Source organism: Mastomys coucha, unplaced genomic scaffold (assembly GCF_008632895.1).
Source record: "Mastomys coucha isolate ucsf_1 unplaced genomic scaffold, UCSF_Mcou_1 pScaffold12, whole genome shotgun sequence".
Lineage (NCBI taxonomy): Eukaryota > Metazoa > Chordata > Mammalia > Rodentia > Muridae > Mastomys > Mastomys coucha.
Window position 1 is genome coordinate 19,131,853 of NW_022196894.1, and position 21,328 is coordinate 19,153,180.

A 21,328-nucleotide genomic window follows, 5' to 3' on the forward strand; every position below is an offset into this window, starting at 1 on the left:
TTGCTTTGAGACAAAGTATCACTTTGTATTTCTGGTTGCCCTGGGACTGCTGAATAGAACAAGTTGGCCTTGAATTTGCAGTTTTGCCTATGCCTCCTGGGTTGGGATTATAGGCATGGTTCACTGTACCCAGCTACTGTGCTTTATGTGATTCTGGACTTAGAGTCCTCTTAAATTAATTTGTGAGCTATATTATTACTTCTGATAATAACTCCTGCATTTGTGTCACATGATAATTATCAGATTGTTCATATCAAACTGCGAAGTGTGTGTGGGGGGCGGGGTGATGGTCACCTGCTGATAACATCAACATTGTTTTAGAATACTAAGTTGACAGTGTTAACCAGACATAGTTTATGCTTGTTCGTAAAGTAGATGTACCCTGAGTTTAATACATCCTTAGTGCTCTGCTAGAAGGAGGAAGCCCCAGGATGCAGGGAAAATAGAGTTAGCTCTCGGAGCAGTGCTCACCTCAACTCCTCCTCCTTCTGTGTACGCTTTTATTCCTTCACTGTGACTGCAAGCCGTCACTGACTTAAGGAGGCTGTCTGTGATTCCAGCCCACCACTTCCTTCACTGGGCAGATTCATCTGGAGTATAGGATGTTTAGCCACTGTGATGGGAGAACCCCAGTTTTCTTCCCATGGAACAGCCACTTCTGGAGTTAGACACATAGCAAGCTTAGCATACCATAACAATAGGATGTATGAATAATAAGTAAAAGTTGAAAGACAGCTTCATGGAGCCAAAATGGATTATATTTTATATGTAGTCTGTCTCCTGTCACCATCTTTGCCACCTTAAAAGTATTGTGTATAACTATAGCCTTAGATTAGTTTTAATTGTAAAGCCAGTCATATTTGAGGGGCATTGAACTGGTCATTTGTGTAAATTATTTGACTTTAATAGTCTGTCCTCTCCGTGAAGCCATGAGGTGATTGATTGTTCTCTACATTGTATAGATGAAGGTGGGGGGCTAAGCGAAGCTAAGCAGCATCCTAAAATTGCACACATGTATAGTAGCAGTGCCTGTTGCTCTTTTTTTTAAAAAAACTAGATATTTTCTTTATTTACATGTCATATGATTTCTCCTTTCCCAGTTTCCCCTCCAAAAAACAAGCAAACAAACAAAACAACAAGAACAAACCCCTGTTGCCTTCCCCTTCCCCATGCTTACCACCCCACCCTCTCTCACTTATTGGCCCTCCTGTAACTCTTTAGTAGAGGAGAAATTAAATTAATATTCACAGGCTTGCTCACTTGATCAGGGACAATATAGAAAAGAGATAAAAACATTGAAAAAAAAAACAAGGAAAAATCGAGACTCTCTTTGTTAACATGGACTGTAGCATAGAAGGTAAGCATATATTTCAGGAGTGACCACGGTTGGTAATTTAGTTCCTTTCCTCTCTTAACTAGTTTTTATTATGTGAGAACTGTAGGTAGGGAAGCATAGGCATTTATGGCCTTTCTTTTAACAGGGTGTCATGTAGCCCCGATTGGCTCTGAACTTGTTATGTATCCCAGGACAGTCTTGACTTTCTGATCCTCCCCCCTCTGCTTCTGAGTGCTGGGGTCATAGGTGTGCACCATCACACCTGGCTATGTATAGATCTTCACTGTACAAGCTACATATGCCTCCCCCCTCTTCTTTTTTCCATTGCTAGTCTTGTAGTTTCCTTTATTCTTAAGTTGTATACTATCTATTTGATCGGATCTCACAGTTTTCTGGTTCTCTGTCATGTAAGAACACTTAATTAAGGTTTGTGAAATCCAAAGCAATAGCAAATCTGTTGGTGCTTTAGAACCGTAGGGCTTGGATCCCAAGGCAGGGCTGCGAGAACCTCAGCCCATGCTATTTGGACACTACTCTGTGCCTGGAAGGTGGGCAGCCCGGACGTGGGGACTTCCGAGTTAGGATGAGATTTCAGTATCAGTTCTGTGCCCTCTTATTTTTAGCCTATGTCTTGCCTGCACAAATTAGTAGTAAAAATCAAATATCACTGCCCAGTCATGGTCAGCTTGTGACTCCTGGTGTGTGAATAATCGGAGTTGTAGGCAGTTCTTGTAGAGAAAAAAGAAAAAAAAATCATGTCCTAATTGGAGGCAAGAAACTGTAGAAAAGGTTTTAATAATTAGGGTTAAATTAAAGATAGAACATTAGAGGGGTTAGTTTGGATGTGTGTGTGTGAAAAACTGTAATTATATAATTCTGGATGTTGAATGCAGATAGAACTTTTAAAACATATCAAACCTTATATATTTATGGGCTTATTGTTTCTGAATATTTATCTTGGGAGTTTGAAATCTAAAATAACTTACAAACTGTTGAATGTTTTCTGTGTTCCACATGTGGGACAGCCATCAATCACCTCAGCCCACCCCCAGAGCTATTACAGCCACAACATTATCATGAACACAAAATTATTTGTGTAGTGTAATTTTGGATGAGGCTAGAAGAAGGCATCAGACCCCTGGAGCTAATAACAAGCAGTTGTGAGCCGTCCTGTGGGTGCTGGGAACCAAACCTGGTTCCTCTGTAAGAGCAGCAAGTGCTCTTAACCGCTTAGCCATCCCTCTAGCTCCCATTAAATTGTTTTATTTTGTTGTTTTCAAGTAGGTATAATTCATGAGCACAATATAAAATGAGCATTGCCTAGGAAAGGACCTACAATAATTGCATTTAATTATTAGGTAATAACATTTAATAAGTACTTAAATATTTTTCTAAGAAAACTTAAAAACAATTGTTCTAAGGTTTTAACTCTTTACAAAAATTTTATTTTGCTTTCATTATTCAGTTCCTTTGCTTGATCAACCCTTTTTATATGGATAGCATGAATGTAGATTTTAACAAAATCTTTTTTTTTAAGTCTGTTTTAATAATTTTAAATGTTATTTTCTGCATGTGGATGTTCTTGCCTGCACGTGCACAGTATGTGTGTAGTGCCTGTAGAGGACAGCAGAGGGTGTCAGATCCCCTGGGACTGGAGTTTCAGACTGTTGTGAGCTGCCTTGTGGGTGTTGAGAACTGGACCTGGGTCCTCTGAAGAGCAAGTGGTGCTTTTAACCACTGACCCAGATTTTAAATGAATACATTTTGAATTTTGGAGTTTTCAGAGAAAGTGTCCTTTGGGGCTGGGAATGTCTTAGTGGGTCAGAACACTCCCTACATGAGCAAGAGAACATAGCTCAAGTCTCTAGCCCACATAGAAGCTGGCATGGCTGAGCCTGCCTCTCTGATGCCAGTGTTGTGGGGTAGGGACAGGTGGATCCCAGGGACTTTCTGGACAGCCAGTCCAGCTGAATGGTGAATGTTAGTTTCAGTGAGAGGCCCTAGCTAAGAAAACAGGGGGGAGAGGAAACTGGAAGTTGTCTGACATCCTTCTGTGGCCCCAGTATACACATAAACAGGCATTTGCACTCAGTCATAGACAGACCCAGACAGACACACACAGATACAGATAGACAGACAGCACACACACAGACACACACACATATAGACTTACAGACACATAGACAAAGACAGATAGACACATACACACAGACACAGAAAGACACAACACATGTACATACACAACAACATACATACACAGACATAGACACAGACACAGACACACACATACACAGACACACACACACAGAGACACACAGACACACACACACACAGAGACACACAGACACACACACACACAGAGACACACAGACACACACACACACACAGCCTCCCTCCCTATATCCTAATATCTTAGAAATAGCAAAAAATAAATTTAGGATTGTAAGATAAGGCAGCTTAGAGATAGTTGGTTTGTTTAAGAGAGTATATTCTCTTCTGGATTTCTGACTTGTCATCAGCAAGTTTTGAATTATGTTTCCTTGTAGGTCTTACTGTTTTCTCTTAGTGTTAACTTGCTTCCCTTCTTCAGATCAGAATCAAGCACTGCGGCTCTGCCTAGGTAGCACCAGTGTTGGAGGGCAGTATGGAGCCATCTCTGCTCTCAGCATCAACAACGACTGCTCAAGACTTCTTTGTGGCTTTGCTAAAGGACAGGTAAGATATACAAATGTTGCAGTAAAGTCTGAATCTCTTAGATCAGTATTTTGAAGAACAAATACATGTTATGTATTGTGAAGCAATGCACATGCCTGATAGTGCCAACCTGAGGCTTGTTAGTGTGATCTTTGACTTATGTAGATTTTTAAAATAATTGTTCCTGACTGAACTAGAATCTGTAGCTATTCTAACAATGTCTATCTTAGTAGACAGCTTTTATAAATCTATCCTCTTATGATAGTATTATGATGATACATAATTGTATTTGCTTTCATTTAGTTTTTGATGAGTGCGTGTGTGTGTGTGTGTGTGTGTGTGTGTGTGTGTGTGTGTGTGTGTGTATCCCTGGGTGTGTACATGTGTAGAGTCTGAAAGACAGCTTTATCTATTATCCTCAGTTATTCTAGAGTTATTCTAGCGTAGTGAGCCAGGGCTGGAATCACAAGCCACACCATAGCACCCTGCTTTTTGAAAGATTTTTATTTTAAAGTACATGTGTGCTTCCTGTGTGCATGCTGGGAAATGGGCTCAGATCCATTAAGAGAAGTGGTACTCTTCACTGCTGAGCTGTCTGTCTGTCTTGCTCCAGCACGACATTTTCATATGTGTCCTACGGACTGAACGCAGGCTCTAATGGTTACAAAGCAAGTGTTTTACCAACTGATCCACCCCCCAACCTTCTGTGGCCACTTGTAAATACACTCATATTGTTGCATTCCTGGACAATAGCTTTGGCATTTTCTTCCTTGTGGTGATAGGTCATGGTTTCTCTCATTCTCTGATCTTTACATCACAGCTGGTTTGATGAGATGCCTTTTGTATATTTTTAATCTGTGCTCAACAGATTGGCTTATCGTGTAAGGCAGAGGCAGGCAATGAGGATGGAGTAAAGACAGCGCTCTAATGTGGTCTCAGTTTGTGGGTGTGTTTAACCTGATGACTTTCTGCCTACAATGTTTATAGATGAGAAATGGGTTATTTCAGCCAAAAGGCAGGATACGTACGTCCAAAAGCAATACATTTGTTTTAAAGCCTTTGCTTGTCTTACAGATCACCATGTGGGATTTGGCCAGTGGAAAACTTCTCAGATCAATAACAGATGCTCATCCTCCAGGGACGGCGATCTTGCACATCAAGGTGACAGCTTCCCCTCCTTGTGTTAACTGTCTTTCTTGCTAAGCCTCTGTAGCCACATTAAATATTTTGATAACCAGAAACCCCTAAATTTATTTAACATGAAGTTGAATATTATTTGATGAACCCAATGAGATATTTTCTCACGTTAAAAGCCAGAGATAGGCTAGTATGAACATATACAGCTTCAGGTTTAACAATAAACCTTGAGGTCTAGCAATAAAGAGTAAAAAGGCCAACCAGTTTGATCCCATTGTATGAATTTGGCAGCAGAGAAGCAATACTTTGCTAAGAACCTCATATGGAGATTTGAAATGGTCTCCTTGCCTTGCTCAATTGGCCGGGATTTTATTGCCAAGGGGTGTATGGCTGCCCGTTGTTGGGCGGTGCCCGAGTTTTGAGGCACCATCTGTGGAAGAGCCAGGGCTGAGAGCATATTTAGAAGTGAATCATTTAGTTTATTTTTTTCCAGGCCTCTAAAGGGAAAGCAGTAAGGCCGTAGTATTGTTTTTTTCTTTTTTACTCTCAGGCCTGAAAAGCATAAAACTGACTTAGGTAACAGGCTTCATTTATAGTTCATGTGAAGCCTGCTTTTTCATGCTGGCAAGCCCATGTTCAGAAGCATAAAAGGTAAAGGACTATATCAAGGGGATTCTAAAACCAGCTCTTGTAGATTTAATCATGTGCATACTTGGTTGCTTAGCTATGCAGCTCTCTTATCCACACACATGCTTTTTTAAAGCCTGTAGCATCTGGAGCTTATAGATCTGCATCTAGGTCAGTTACAAAAGTCTTCTGTGACAGCGGCATTGAAGTGTTCAGTAATGATGCGAGCAGCCAGGATGAGTCAGAGGCTCTCCTCTCTCGGTGCATGAAGCTCATTTACCTCCATCTCTTTTTCTGTAGCATGTGCCAACTTCTAATGGTATTGTTGTCTACATATGTTTTCTCTCTCTTAATATATTAGGATTTTTGAAATCAGAATCTGTTGGTCGCTTATTTTTGTATTTTGCTTATAGTAACTGCTCAATAAATGTTTGCTTGAAGTAATAACTAGTCTTTTTATAGGAAAAAAAGAGAGATTATTAGGTGATACAATAAGAAACAAAAGAATTATAGGTATATAAAAGAAGAGAGGGACGCAGCCGAGATTAAAGTGCACTTCCAGGAGCTGTGTTGTTTGGGAGTGGTTTCAAAGTAGGCTTTGCAGACGCTGGCATCAGAGAGAGATGCACATGCTTCAGTGTAACTGGAGTCAAGGACTAGCATCTACTTACCTTTAAGTAACTAACTCAGCCTTCTCCAGACGGTCTGATATCATGGCCAGCCCAAGCCTGGATCCTGTGTGTTAGTATACATGTATAATTCTACAGATGGCTTTTCCTGCACTGGAACAGAGGTCTCACACACATCCCCTGGCAGCTACCTGCCCATCTTGGCTTTGGGAGCAGGCATGGGGACTTGCTTGTCATGCTGGTGTGAGGAACTTGAGGGGGCACTGTGCAGCCGCATCCTGTGCCTCAGCCATCTTTGAGTAAAAGGTTCAGAATGAACTCATTCAGGCACTGTGAGGCAGGTCCCTGTAAATGACACAGACTCCAGGATTTCTTTTTGCATCCAGTAGCACTTACCATAATGCACCTTACCTTAGAACTGTCTCACCGTGGAAGCCGTTATTCTTGAGTTTTGCAAGTTAGGTTGTAACCATTCAGATAGACTCTCAAAATGGTCAAGGAGATACCCGTTTAGGAAGAGCTTATTGTGGATAAAGTGACTGTACTCCTTGGCTGCTCAGAACAGTTACTCAAACAAGTTTATTTCCCAAAGACCTCAAGAATCTTACTCATGTCTGTCTTTATTAAAAAGTCATCAACAGCAGTGCACTTACTACCTGTTTGTTATAAACCTTAATGTAAGGACCAAGGGAAGAACACCAGGGTTTTTATCAGCCAAAGTTAGTTTTTCCCCTTTTATTCTGATGAAAGATGGTTTTACTTTTTAAAACAAATATTATTATTGTGTGTGTATTGCAGGGAAGGGTGTGTGCTACCCTATGCTTGTGGTCCTTGGGACAGCTTGTGGGAGACCATTCTCTACTTCTACCATGGGAGTCTCAGGGATAGATAGGGGGAGTCTCCAACTCTTGCCGTCAGGCCTGGTGATGGGTGTCTGTGCCCTCTGGGCCATCTCAGCCTGTTTTGTTTTTAGAAAGTCTCAGTTATTTAAAGATACTGAGTTTATATTAATGGAAGTAAGGACAATTTGTACACTTAGAGTGATGAATCAAATCTGGGTTATTTTAGGTACTCAGTGTGTATTTTGTTTTCAAACTTTGTAATTTTTCCTTCATTATCTACTCTTGTTTTATTGCTTTAAGAAAGTAAAGTCCTTCTCTGTTTAGTTCACAGATGATCCAACTCTTGCGATTTGCAACGACAGCGGAGGCTCTGTTTTTGAACTAACATTTAAGTAAGAGACTAATGGACCTTTGTTGAAAAATGGAAAGATTAGCTGTTTAATGGTTTGAAATTGAACATGGGGAAGTCTGGCAAGTCCAGGTGTTTGCAGATAGGTTCTGCCTCTGTTACAGTTACCTGGGGAGCTTTATACAACATGTGGGAGTCTAGACCTGGTCTCCATGACTTTATCTCAGGCCCAAACTGGGATTCTAGATTCAGACTCCCCAGGGGGCTCTTTTGAGCTGTCAGGCTAGAATCTATTCTGGATAATTCACTAATTTTAGTTTAGGCTCCAAGCCCACTGGTTATAACTGTAATGGCTAAGTACAAAAGGGTTTTCTTGTCTTACAATTGCCCCGTTTTAGTTGTTAAATAGGAGCAAGTATTGTCTTAACTACCTGGAAGAATATTTGTGAAGCCAAGGTTTAAAAAGTGTAGAATATAATATATAATGTGTAGTTTGTTTCCATAAATTCTCAAGGCTAATGCCTATATTTGTTTCTTTTTTAAAAGTTATTTATTATTATATATATGAATACATTGTAGCTGTCTTCAGACACACCAGAAGAGGGCATCAGATTTCATAACGTGGTTATGAGCCACTATGTGGTTGCTGGGAATTGAACTCAGGACTTCTGGAAGAGCAGCCAGTGCTCTTAACCACTGAGCCATCTCTCCAGCCATATTGGCTTCTTACTTTTTTCATTACTTTTAAATACGAGGCACAAAATAATTGCAGAGACAATGACTTTGACTCATTTACCCAGCTAACGTCTACTGAGCATCTCCTGTTTCTAGACACCAGTGTTAGAGTTAGAAACTAGAAAGGCCCTGACTCTTAACAGAACAGTTGGGGTGAGCAAAGGGAGACAGGAACACACAGAAGAATAAATGGCATAGCCTCAGAAGATGTACATTCATGAGGAGACAGACTGTTATGCAAGCAAGCACTTGAGTTTAGGAAGGCTTCTGTAGAAAATAATACCTGAGAGGAACCAGCTGAGATATCAGAATCAGCAAGTGAAAACTCTACTGAAAGGACCCCAGGCAGACTCATCGCACAAGGCCAGGAGGCAGGCACAAGCAGGGATGCAAAGAAGTCAGCATGGCTGGAGTGTGGCTGCTAGGATGACAGCAGTCGGAGAGGAATGAAGGCAAGAGCCAGATCTTTCAGAATTAAGACCTGGGTAAAGAGCTTGTGTTACATTTTCATACAGCGGCAGGTCTGTGGAATGTCCTTACTAGGAGAGTGGCAGATCCGTACTGCGTAGTGAAAAGATGCTGCCATCCTGTGGATATCGTGTAGCTGACTGTGGCTGCAGTCGATCAAGGTGGAGGTGAGAGTGTCTTGGATTATTTCTGAATCAATTGTGAATGTCTCACATTTCAGGAGAGTGATGGGCGTGCGAACCTGTGAGTCTCGGTGCCTGTTCAGCGGCTCCAAGGGTGAGGTCTGTTGTATCGAGCCCCTGCACTCCAAGCCCGAGCTGAAAGACCATCCCATCACACAGTTCTCACTGCTGGCCATGGCGTCCTTAACAAAGGTAGGCATGCTTAGAAGACAGAGCCCTGAGCTCCAGAGACTTTGAACACCGTGTGAGAATTGCAAGGTAAAAATGAAAATATGTACTTTCTCCTCTAGATATTGGTCATTGGGTTGAAACCATCTCTGAAGGTGTGGATGACTTTCCCCTATGGACGGGTAAGCACCGCTCTGTTCTGCTGGCAAAAGGAAGGAGCAAGTCAGGAGGGTGGAGGGAGCGATCTGCAGAGTGACTTCTCTGCAGTTGTCTAAAAATCTAGCTATGGAATGGCAGCGAGCTCCCGAAGGCATTGACTGCGAAAACCAAGCAGGATAAAGTGGCATTTAGGAGTCATGCTAGGTTGTACCTGGTGCCTTTAATGTTTGAAGCTTTTCTCTCATGAGCAGCATATTCAGCTCTGTTTAACTCTGATTCTGTAGTCTCTGTGCTGCTGCCTGCTGGTTTGCAGTTAAACCTGCTTTCACGTGTACGTTTTCTTAGTTTCATTCAGTGCTCTTTTGAGGTGAGTAAGTCATCCTGGGATGTACCAACTGACGGGCAGACTGGTGTATGGAATGCAATGTCTTCTAACACTGTGAGATGGCTGTGCTGAGGCAGGGTTCTACCCACTGTGTGCTGCTTTGACATCCTGAGTCAGCACACCCCACTGTAAAGTCACCTTGGCTTGGTACTACGCACGCTTCCTATGGTTTCTGACTCTGATATCTGTCACTTTAGAAGATGTTATTATTCAGGGAGTACAGATGGTTCTAAGGACTTGTGCTTCCCTGGATATGAGCAGCCACACATCATAGTCAGAAAAGTTTACGTTTATACTGAACATGTACAGATACGTTTCCTTGTTATTACTTTCTAAATGAGACAGCATAGCACGTCTGCATAGTACTTACGCTGAATTGTTAACTGTTCAAGAGACAGTCTAAAGTACATGGGAGCATGTCCATAGGTTATATGCAAAAATTTTGCCACTAAAATCAAGGGGTAAGCCTGGAATAAATATCCCTATGGATATCCCAGCTTCCCTTTTCTTTTGTTCTTGATAATGTTTGTAAGAGAGTTGCCATCTTCTTTGGAAGGAGGTAAATGCCATTGTCTTAGTTGCTTTTGTATTGCTGTGAAGAGACACCATGACCAAGGCAACATATAAAAGAAAGCATTTAATTGGGGGCTTGCTTACAGTTTCAGAGTAGTCCATGACCGTCATGGTGGGAGTGTGGCTGATGGCAAGCAGGCATAGTGCAGAAGCAATAGGTGAAATTTATACATCTGATCATAAGTTTGAGGCAGAGAGAGAGAGAGAGAGAGAGAGAGAGAGAGAGAGAGAGAGAGAGAGAGAGAGAGAGAGAGAGAGGAAGGGAAGGGGAGAGGGAGAGAAAGGGAGGGGGAAAGGGAGAGAGAGACTGGATCTGGCCGTGGGCTTTTGAAACCTCTAAGCTCTCCTCTAGTGACATACCTCACCTACTAATCCTTCCCAAACCTTTCCACTAAGTGGCGACCAGTCAAATACGAGAACCTGGGGTGAGGGGGCAATTCTCATTCTAAATCAGCCACAGAGAGTGCAGACAGCCATGGCTGGGTAGCAGCAGCTGAGATACTGAGCGAGATGGCATTTGTCTCCTTGTTGGGGTGCTGTTGTATTTCAGCACCACAAGAGGCAGGTCTGTCCTTCCAGATGGTAGACTGAGAGAGATTATCATTTATATTTCTTAGGTCAGCCTCATTGGCTCACTGAGGTTTTTATCATGATGTTAGCATCTTTTTGTTTGTTTTATTGATGTTTTCATTCATGAACATTTCCAAGCAGAGACATTGAAAGAACTTAAATGAAATACTAGTATTCCTGACATCTAAATTCTGCTGCTATCATTTTACTGCATTTCCTTTGTTACACATCTGCACATCTACCCATCTTTCTACCCAGCAAGATATTTTAGTTTTTTAATAGATTTCAGAGTAAAATACAGAAACCAGCACCTTCTGCCTGGGACATTAGCATGTATAAAATTAGCTAGAGTTTCACATTTGTTTAGGTTTTGTTGGTATACACTTACATACAATAAATATAAAAATCTTGAGTGTACAGTTGTTGAAGTTGGACAGATGCATGTACTTTTATAACCAAACTCCAGCCAAGATGAAAATCATGACCCTCAACCATACCCTTCCCTGTCATTGTCCCACCAGTCCCTGCACATTGCAAGTCTTGTGGGAAATCGGGGAAGGTTTTACAAAGAGATAGTTAGATGCCTTTTTTTTTTTTTCAAGACAAGGTTTCTCTATATAGCCCTGGCTGTCCTGGAACTCACTCTGTAGTCCAGGTTGGGCTCGAACTCAGAGATCTGCCTGCCTCTGCCTCCCAAGTGCAGAGATTAAAGGGATGCACCACCACTGCCTGGTGTCAGATGCTATTTTTTTTTATTAGATATTTTCATTATTTACATGTAAATTTCTCCTTTTCCAGTTTCCCCTCCAAAAAAACAAAGAAACAAACAAAAACAAACCCCTGTTGCCTCCCCGCTCCCCATGCCTGCCACCCCACCCTCTCCCACTTATTGGCCCTGGCATTCCCCTACACTGGGGCACAGAACCTTCACAGGGCCGAGGTCCTCTCCTCCTATTGATGATCGAATTTGCAATCCTCTACTATACACATACTGCCAGAACAATCAGACCCCTCCATGTGCAGTCCTTGGTTGGTGGTTGAGACCCTGGGAGCTCTGAGGGTACTAGTTAGTTCATATTGTTGTGTCAGATGCTATTTTTAAACAGAGTTTTTAATTTGTCCTTCTGCTTGACAACTGCAGTGAACATTTTCCCATCTTTTCTTTTACTCAGATGGATCCTTCCAGCGTTCCGTTGCTGGCCTGGCACTTCGTGGCAGTGAATAACTGCGTGAATCCCATGCTTGCCTTCTGTAGAGGCGATATGGTTCACTTTCTCCTGGTAAGCCGCAGTGACTTCCATCCAGGAACCAATATGTCTTTAAGACATACAGCTATTCCCCACCCCTCCAACCTCTGACTGCCTCTCCAGCCCTAAGTAATGACACAGTCTGGAACCAAGTCTTTAGCACATGGGTCTTTAGAGAAGACTTAACTAAACCACAGCGCTGATTTTGCTGGGCACTCATGAAAGGCAGAGGAAAAAGAAAAGGCAAATGGAAAGGTGGTTCTTGTAAAGGCAGTAGAAGGGGAAGAGAAGGCAGAGGGATGTTCTATAGGAAGGGTGGAGCCTTTGGGACAGTATCAGTCCTGGGGCAGTACCCAGTTAGAGAATGATCATGGAAGGCAGGCTGGTGAGTCAAACACTGGGCACAGAGAGTGGTTTGCCAGGCCCCTTGTCAGATGTCTGATTAGCAGTGGAATGGGGTAGAGGCTCCTTGATAAAGAACTGGGTTTCTAGAAGAGCAAAGTTGTCCAACCATAGTGCTTAGCTGTGAGGGGAAAAGTGTGGCTAAATAATATCTATGAGAAGCAAACCAAGGGTTGTCTGTTTAGGGAATGTTTTTGTTTTTGAAGACAAAGTCAGAAGTATGTTTGAGAGCAAATGAGGGAGGCGGATCTTTTAAAGGAGCAATTGGATATGCTAGAAAGGGAGGGGGACATTAAACAGGTTGGGGACAGGGTCAGGGTAGAGTTTGTTGGAGGAGGACTGTAGAAAACCTCTGGGAATAGGTGGTGCTGGCATCCATCTTCAGTTAATGAGACACTTTGTACCTGCGGCACATAAAGCACAGCTTGGTGCCACAGATGGGAAACGGAGAAGGAAGTAACTCGCTCCGTGTGGCTGCAGCTATGCAACTGAGCCTGTGGCCAGAGCTCACATGCTCAGGCCCATGCCAGTGAAGAGGCCAGTACACGGGTCAGCATGCCAAGAGGTGGGACTAGAGGAGTGGAAAGGACCTGAGCCTTAGAAGAAAGACATCTGCTGTAATAAGCTCAGGGAAACACAGGCTGAATGAAGGTTAGCACTTCAGGTGCCCGGTGAACCTGTTGCTGCTCACTTACGTCATAATTTTTCTAGCAATATTTTCGGCTTATCTATACTAAATGAGAGTCATATTGTAGGTAGAGTACAAATATTTGAAAAAATCTTTCAAATAATATTATTTAATATTAAATAATAATATTTAATATCCGGATTCTCTTCATTCTCATCATCAGGTTAAGAGAGATGAGTCAGGTGCAATACACGTCACCAAGCAAAAGCACCTTCACCTGTACTATGATCTGATCAACTTCACTGTGAGTACCCCTTAAGCCATAGCCCTGTGTATTTCATGCAGGGCACATGTCAGTGCATACACCCAGCATGAAGTGCTGTGCTGTGCTGAGGCCTGAAGCCTGACTTGGCTTTGAAGCCAGGTCCTTACTGCCTTTCGCCCAGTTGCCCAAAGTCCTGCTGAGCAGGGAAGGGGAGGGTTGTCCTGAGTGTCCTAATACCCCAAGGGGAGTTCAGGATCAGGGCCCAGGCCTCCTCAGTGGTCACGCTGTGTTGTGTGTGGACACGTGTATGCTTTCGAGCTCCTAAAGGATTTGGTGTGTAAATGTTCTTTTCTTGTGACAAAAAACTTTGCCAAGTTTTCTCTTTACCTTATCTATTAGTGTTCAGGGTGTCTTGGTTTTAAAAAAATGAGACTTCTTTCTGATTCAGATTTTATGTTTTCTTCTTCAGTAGTAGTTCATTTATCCAGTAAAAAGTCTAAAAAAAAAATTTTCCTTCAATAATATATAACATTTTAGGATATGTAGTTGGTATAGTCAGATTTTAAGAAGAAATCTATGATGCATAAACTTAGTTGCACAACACATTTTTTAGCCATGTCTTCCTAAGTTACTCCCATTGGCCCAGAATTCCTGGGCTCAAATATTCCTCCTGCTTCAGTTTCTCATCGGCTAGGACTGTAAGAGTGTGCCGCCATGCCTGACCCACACTGCTCTTTCAAACTCACTTATACTCTACTGACTAAGAAATAATCAATAGAAATGCTTAGTGAAAGCAGCATTTAGTGAGGGCTACACTTTCAGAGAGTGGGTCTGTGACCATCCTGGTGGGAAACATGGCAGCAGGCGGCAGGCAACAGACAGCAGGCAGGCAGGCAGGCGGCAGGCAGTAGACAGCAGGCGGCAGGCGGCAGGCGGCAGGCAGGCCTGGTGCTGGAGCAGTAGCTGAGAGAGCTCATACCTAATCTACAAGTTGGAGGTAGAGAGAAAACTAGTTGGTAATGGGGTGGGGATTTTAAAACCTCAAAGCCCAGCAGGACAGTGGTGGTGCACGCCTTTAATCCCAGCACTTGGGAGGCAGAGGCAGGTGGATTTCTGAGTTCGAGGCCAGCCTGGTCTACAGAGTGAGTTCCAGGACAGCCAGGGCTACACAGAGAAACCCTGTCTCAAAAAACAAACAAACAAACCAACAAAAAAACAAACAAAAAAACCCTCAAAGCCCACCCCAGTGACACACCTTCTCCAACAAGGCCATGTCTCCTAATCCTTCCCAAACAGATCCACCAATTGGGGATCAAGCATTCATATATATGAGCATATAGGAGCCTTTCTCATTTAAATCCCTACACATCTCTAATACAAAAATACAAAAGTGGAAGTGCTCCAGAATCTAAAATTTTGTGAGGACCAACATGGTAGCACAATTAGAAAATGCCACACTTGACATTGTGTAATGAATTGCAATTAAAATGCAGGTGCACAAAGAATGCTGTCTGAGTCAGAGTTATCTAGAGGAACTGATAGGATTTATTTATTTGTTTGTTGAAAGGGTATTTATTAAGGTATATTCCTTTTAAAATATATATTATTTCAGTGCCGAGAACCATCCTCTGATAATCTGGGTTTATGAGGTGTAAGTTGCTGTTTTGCTTCACTAATATAAAAAGTTGAAAAGTTTGTTATTGCACTAAGGTCATTTGTGTCAATATGTCCTTCCAAAAAAAAAATCTTGTAAAAAATGCAATATTCTGCAATAAATTAGAGTTCTTAGCCATCTCATATCCGAGCAGATTATCATCTGACACTGTGACACTTAGCACTGTTTTCTGTGCATCTCAGAGCTGCTCTTACTGTGCCTCTGTCCCTGTTTAAGTTATTGGAGCATAAGGTCCTTGGTGTCACAGTGGAGTGGCCAAGTCCCCGTTTGTCATGGAAGGTGTGGACTGGCCCTGACTTTCCCTCTGTTATGTGCTTGAATTGCAGTGGATCAACTCGCGCACAGTCGTGCTTTTAGACAGCGTGGAGAAGCTGCATGTGATTGACCGGCAGACGCAGGAGGAACTGGAGACGATGGAGATCTCAGAAGTCCAGCTGGTCTACAACAGCAGCCACTTCAAGTCACTGGCCACAGGGGGAAATGTCAGCCAGGCCTTGGTGAGTGCCACCTCACCCCAGCGTTGATCTCTCTACAGCGACATTTTGGTGTGTGTGTGTGTTTTTTTGTTTTTTAAGATTTATTTATTTTTATGTATGAATGCTGTTGCTGTCTTCAGACACACCAGAATAGGGCATCAGATCCCATTACAGATGGTTGTGAGACACCATGTGGTTGCTGGGAATTGAACTCAGGACCTCTGGTAGAACAGTCAGTGCTCTTAACTGCTGAGCCATTTCTCCAGCACGGTTTTTTGTTTTTTATTTTGTTTTGTTTTGTTGTTTTAACCACTATGTTGTTTAAATAGGTTTCTCTGCCTTGGTGTGTTGAAGTGGGTATCAATGTGTTTATATCAGGATTATAACCCCAAACAGTAATTCCTGTTACTTAATAATAAGGAATGGGCTGGAAAGATGGTTAGGAACACTTTCAGAAGACCTGGGTTCAATTCCCAACACCCATTTGTGAGCAAACAGCTGGTCTGTAACTCCAGTTCTGAGGGAAACCCAGTGCCCTCTTCTGGCCACCACAGGTACTGCATGCATAAACGCACATGCAGGAGAACGTCCATAATAGATAAAATAAAAATATATCTGAAAAAACCCAAAGAAGTTTTAATTTTTTTATATCTAAAAAAAAATTAAACAATTTTCTTGAGGGGGAATTTGTAAAATTGAAGTATTCTAGGAATTGAGCCAGTGACATTAAGCTCAGCAGATTTAAGGGAAAAATAACTGGAGACTGATAGCCTATAAGGCTTTGGAAGCCTTTGGAGGTTATGCCAGGAGCTTGAGCAGGTGTGGTAGCTTAGGGCATTAAAAGGCAGAGATGGCTGCCTTTTAAAACGACGCTTTAGGACTTGAGACAGGAACACAGAGAGTGAGGACACAGCTTATATTGGTGTTAATGTTACTGTGGACGGGCAGCTACACTAATGCTTTGAGCAATTTATGTAAGTAGAATGTAGTTCAGCACTGTAAGTTCATGATCACCCATTTCCTAAGCCATTCATCTTTAAACAGGAGCAGTGGACTGCTGTGGGATATCCGCAGGAAACTTTATAAAAACGATCATATTTAATGGGTGCCAACCATATAGTCTGTAGTCTTTGCTCCAGTCTTTCTCCTGTTTATAACTTATATATATGAAGGCTGAGTAACCATACAATGAAAAAACCAGGGAAAAACAATAAGAAATGGTCATGCAGTTGAATGCACTAAAGTAAAAGCAGCCAGTGTCTCAGACGCAGGCATTTCCTGGGGTAGGCTGGAGAGATGGCTCCGTGGCTAGGAGTACTGGCTGCTCTTGTAGACTTGGGTTTGAGCTCCAGCACTCACATGGTGGTTCACAAACATACATGACTCTACTTCTAGAGGATCCAGTGCTTTCTTCTGGACTCCTTGGACAACAGACGTGCACACAGTGTACATAGATGCAGACAAAACATTCATACACATAAATAAAATAAATGAATCTTAAAAATTATACTATTAAACTTTAAATTTGTACTTTTAGCCAAGATAGAGAATGGGGAATTATGTTTACTTTCCTGCTTAAAGTAGTAAACAACAACAACCCAAGAACCAACCGAACAAAAAAATGGTTCTCAAGACCCTGGACATCAGTAATGATGGGTGGCAAATCCTAGACAAAGCACAAAACACACAGTGATGTGAGCTTGTTACTTCTTTGCCTCCAGTCCGCTGGTTTTCTGGCTTGTGGCATAGGGAAGAGGAACCCAGTTAGACCTGGCAGACTCAGTCACTGAGGAAACATAGCTGAGGGTATAGGAAAAGAAAGACAGGTCATGTTTGTGGACAGAGCTGGGGGAATCCTTGAAGAGTCCCCTGGACTCTTCTGTTGATAGCTGTTCACAGATGTGTGTAAGGACGCCCTAGGATGGGGAAGAACCATTAGAAAGGCTTAAAGGGAATTATGTCCAGTGCTCCCCAGATCATACCTTCTGCTTACTGAGACCAGTTAGAGCAGCCAGCTTCACTAGTCCCCAGAGTACTCAGGGGCATTGCACCTCAGTAGTGCAGTTTGAAACAGAGAATGTGCTATGCTGGTAAATACTTAAAATCTTAAAATACTTAAAATCTTAATCTGAGAAGGGATCAGACTGGTGTTGGAGGTACGGCTTGGTGGCACAGTGCTTACCCAGCACCTCTGAGCCCTGGGCCCAATCCCCAGAATAACAAGCATGGAAGAGGAGCAGAGTGAAGCAGGAGAACATCAACATGGAAATTTCTAAGCACCACCCAAGTTAAACTCAGAGTCTGTATTTGAGTAGAGATCACTTGGTATTCAAGTAGGGAGGGAAGCACAGTTTGGAAAGGGGGAAAAAAATCAGTCAAAACCAGGCCAGATCTTACACCTGTGTGAGGAGCAGCAGACACGGGTATAATAGTCCCCTGTTTTTTGTTTTATATTAATTTTTAAAAAGTTAATGTAACAATAATAGATTCATCATGGTTTCTTCACACATAGATAGATGATGTTGTACTTCATTTCATTCCTCAACTCCATCCCTCTCCCTCTGACTCATTCCCTTCTGACTTCATGTTACACATTGTCCTTTACTCTATATTCCACCTCAGTAAGAACTCTTCCTGTCCTCAGAAAATCCCTTTCTAGTCTTGTGACTTCTGAGTGCACATAAATATACACACACAAAATACACACATGTAGTTATGCATACATATGTAAATTAAGGCTCTGCATATGAGAGGAACTGTGTAATTCTGATTCTTCTGAGTCTTATTTTTCTGACTTAACATGATGATTTCCATTTGTACCCATCTTCCTGCAAGTGCCATGATTGCATTTTCCTTTATGGCTGCATAAAATTTTCTGTATAGGGACCACATTTTCTTTATCCATTCACCTGTTGAAGGATGCCCAGGCTGGCTCCATCTTCTAACTACTGTCAGTACTTGACAACAAACATGAATGTACAAGTCTCTGTTGTATTCACATTAACATAACTACAACCCAAATGTTCATAAAGTTAAATGGAGACATGGAAGATACTTTAAAAGATGCAAATCACATAGCTAGTGGTGACGGCTGCAGTGCTTGAGAGAACAGTAGAGCTGCCGGGAGGGACTGACGGCTGCTTAGAGATTGTAGAATGAAGAGTGAATGAACTTGATAGAGTCAGAAATGATGTGAGACGAGATTTCCTGGAGAAGCCTGTTGGCTAGCAATAAGATGTGGAGAGCAGTGTACTGCCACGTGTTGTACTTGGAGCAAGCCAGTCATAAAGATCACCAGGCAAAAACTGGCCAAAAAGCATGTTAGCTTCTTTTGCAGCAGGTTTGGGGTCTGTGAGCCTTAGGAGACACTTCTGGTTGGCACTTCCTATCAGGTGGTATTGTGTGGCCATATACGATGGCATGAATAGCTGCCCTGTGGCTTCTTGGAGGGGGGGACACAGCTATATATCATGAGATGTGTGTTAATCTAGAAACTGTCCCCATTTCAAGAAAGCGGTAAGTGGGTCAGAAGTCTGCTGTCCATCATGGAAGAGGAAGCCCCTAGTTATCCTTGAGAACTACCTTCTGTAATACCGGAAGGTACTATCCAAACGGGAGGAGAGCATTCCATAGCCCTTCCCAGCTATGACATCTACAAACCAGAACAGTGACCAGCAGGACAACATATCCCTAAAAGTGTAGTAGTGGCACTTGCAGTGGGTGGTAGCCAGCAGCTGTCTAGTTTGAGATAAGACTCACTCAGGAGGTGGGAAATCCTACCTGGCACTGACAGTCTGCTGTTCTGCATTACTTTCCATTTTCCTCTTCTGTTTTGTTGTTCATTGCAAAGAACTTGGTGGTATCATTTCAACCATCTTCATTTTCTGCCCAAAACAGTGCCTGCCTGTCACTCAGCAAGCAGCAGGTTGCAGTAGTCTGCAGTGAGAATTGCAAGTTCGCATATTTACTTCCTTTTCCACATTATTCTGAGAAAGAAAAAGGCTGTTTATAGAAGTGGGAAATGACTTCTTGAACTTTGTCTTTTCAGTCCCTTCCATTAGCAGTTAAGCAACAGATTTTTTTCTTACTTGCTTATAGGTTAAAACTATATTGATTTGAAATGTATCTATATTTAGCATTCTTGTACAACTTTGTTTATTATTTATATGTGTGTAACAGTGTGTGTAGAGGTCAGGGAACAACTTTGTGGAGTCAGTTCTCTTCTTCACCCCTTCACAGTGCTGGCACTGGAATCCGGTCATCAGGCTTGTGCCTGAGCCTCTCGCAGTCCCTGCAGTTGACATTCCTAAGGAAGCTTCTAGCACGTGTAGCTGTAGTGTGTTACAGCTTTGATTGTTATTTTATAGGCTTTGGTTGGAGAGAAGGCTTGCTATCAATCCATCAGTAGCTATGGAGGACAGATCTTCTATCTGGGGACAAAGGTAAGGCCTTTTCACTCCACTACAAGAGCCATCAGGATAGCTGAGGGAAGTGGTTGCTCATAAAGAACAGCGCATTTGCAAATTCTGGTCATCGTTGGTCCAAATCTTATAATAGTCACATAGCCAAGGATCCTTAGTTATTTAGCCTTTTCTTTTCACTTAAGATCTAATTTTACTTTTGTTCAGGTGCTAATAAGAGACTTATTTTCTTGTTTCAGAGATATATTTTTATAGTCTTTCTTAACATTTGCTTTAATAACGAAGTATCTAGTTGTTTTTCAATTAGAATTTTTATGTCATGCTTTGATTAGCACATACATTGCAAAGCGATTATCATAAGCTAATGAGGTGTCTGTCACCTTCAGTTATCATTGGGGAATGAGAATGCTTAAGATTAGCTTCCTCAGCAAATTTGAAGATAATATCTAGGTTCATTTCCTGTTGCTGGGATAAATGCTCTGGCAAAAGCAACTGAAGGGAGAAAGGGTTTGTTTATCTTAGCTCACAGTTCTTGGTACACATGGCAGAGAGGTCAGGGCAGCTAGAGCAACTGGTCATGTTGTGTTCACAGTAGAAAACAGAGAGAATGAATGCACACTCCTGGTCGTTTTCTCATTTATATAGTTTAAGATCCCAAGCGCCACTTAGATGGGCCTTCCCATATCAGTTAATGTAATCAAGATCATCTCCTACAGACTTACCCAGAGGCCCATCTCTCATGCTGACAATTGATACTAGACACCACACCCAGGAAGGACCTAATTATGTATATTTGTTGGAGAATTAAAATGATGTTTAGATTAGATCAATTTAAGATATATTAAAGTGCATTCAGGTGTTTGGCTTAGAATAATTGTCATTAGAACAATTTGTTTTTCAACATAAAATGGACAATTTTCTTCATTATTAAAATTCAGCCAGGATATTGGTGCAGGCAGTGAGCCTGGACCGCCTGCCTCCTTTGAGTGTTTGTTTTTTGCTCTTCAGTGTGGGTACCCAAGGACCCTTTAGTAAGCTCAGGTCCACCTGAGATGAGCAGTGTGCTTGCTTAGGGATGGGAAATCCGTGCCTCCCAGAGAGTCTGCTAACTGACTGCCATCTTCATCTCCTTACTGTTCTCTAGTCTGTGTACGTGATGATGCTGAGGAGCTGGAGGGAGGTGAGTGAGCTCAGAGAGCGATTGTCGATCATTGGTGCGGGACCTCAGGTGGCAGCGGCTTCATGTTTTCTTGACTTTACAGATCTTCATCTCAGAAGAATACATAAAAGCCATTCTAGCTGTTAGGCACTTGATTTGCTAAAACTGATTATATCAGAATTGGGCCTGGCACCTCTGTGA

General features: G+C 42.2%; 1 protein-coding gene across 8 annotated transcripts in view; it reads left to right on the forward strand.

The window, feature by feature from the left end:
- Positions 1 to 21,328, forward strand: part of Vps8 (VPS8 subunit of CORVET complex) — a 220,950-nt gene that overhangs the window by 38,913 nt on the left and 160,709 nt on the right. For all 8 annotated transcript variants that reach the window (XM_031363491.1, XM_031363497.1, XM_031363498.1 and 5 more), the window contains 10 exons: positions 3,927 to 4,051; positions 5,105 to 5,191; positions 7,590 to 7,657; positions 9,038 to 9,191; positions 9,290 to 9,349; positions 12,027 to 12,134; positions 13,355 to 13,435; positions 15,398 to 15,568; positions 19,915 to 19,989; positions 21,113 to 21,148. In XM_031363491.1, coding sequence (XP_031219351.1) covers positions 3,927 to 4,051; positions 5,105 to 5,191; positions 7,590 to 7,657; positions 9,038 to 9,191; positions 9,290 to 9,349; positions 12,027 to 12,134; positions 13,355 to 13,435; positions 15,398 to 15,568; positions 19,915 to 19,989; positions 21,113 to 21,148 — 965 coding nt within the window. The remainder of the gene's footprint in view (positions 1 to 3,926; positions 4,052 to 5,104; positions 5,192 to 7,589; positions 7,658 to 9,037; positions 9,192 to 9,289; positions 9,350 to 12,026; positions 12,135 to 13,354; positions 13,436 to 15,397; positions 15,569 to 19,914; positions 19,990 to 21,112; positions 21,149 to 21,328) is intronic.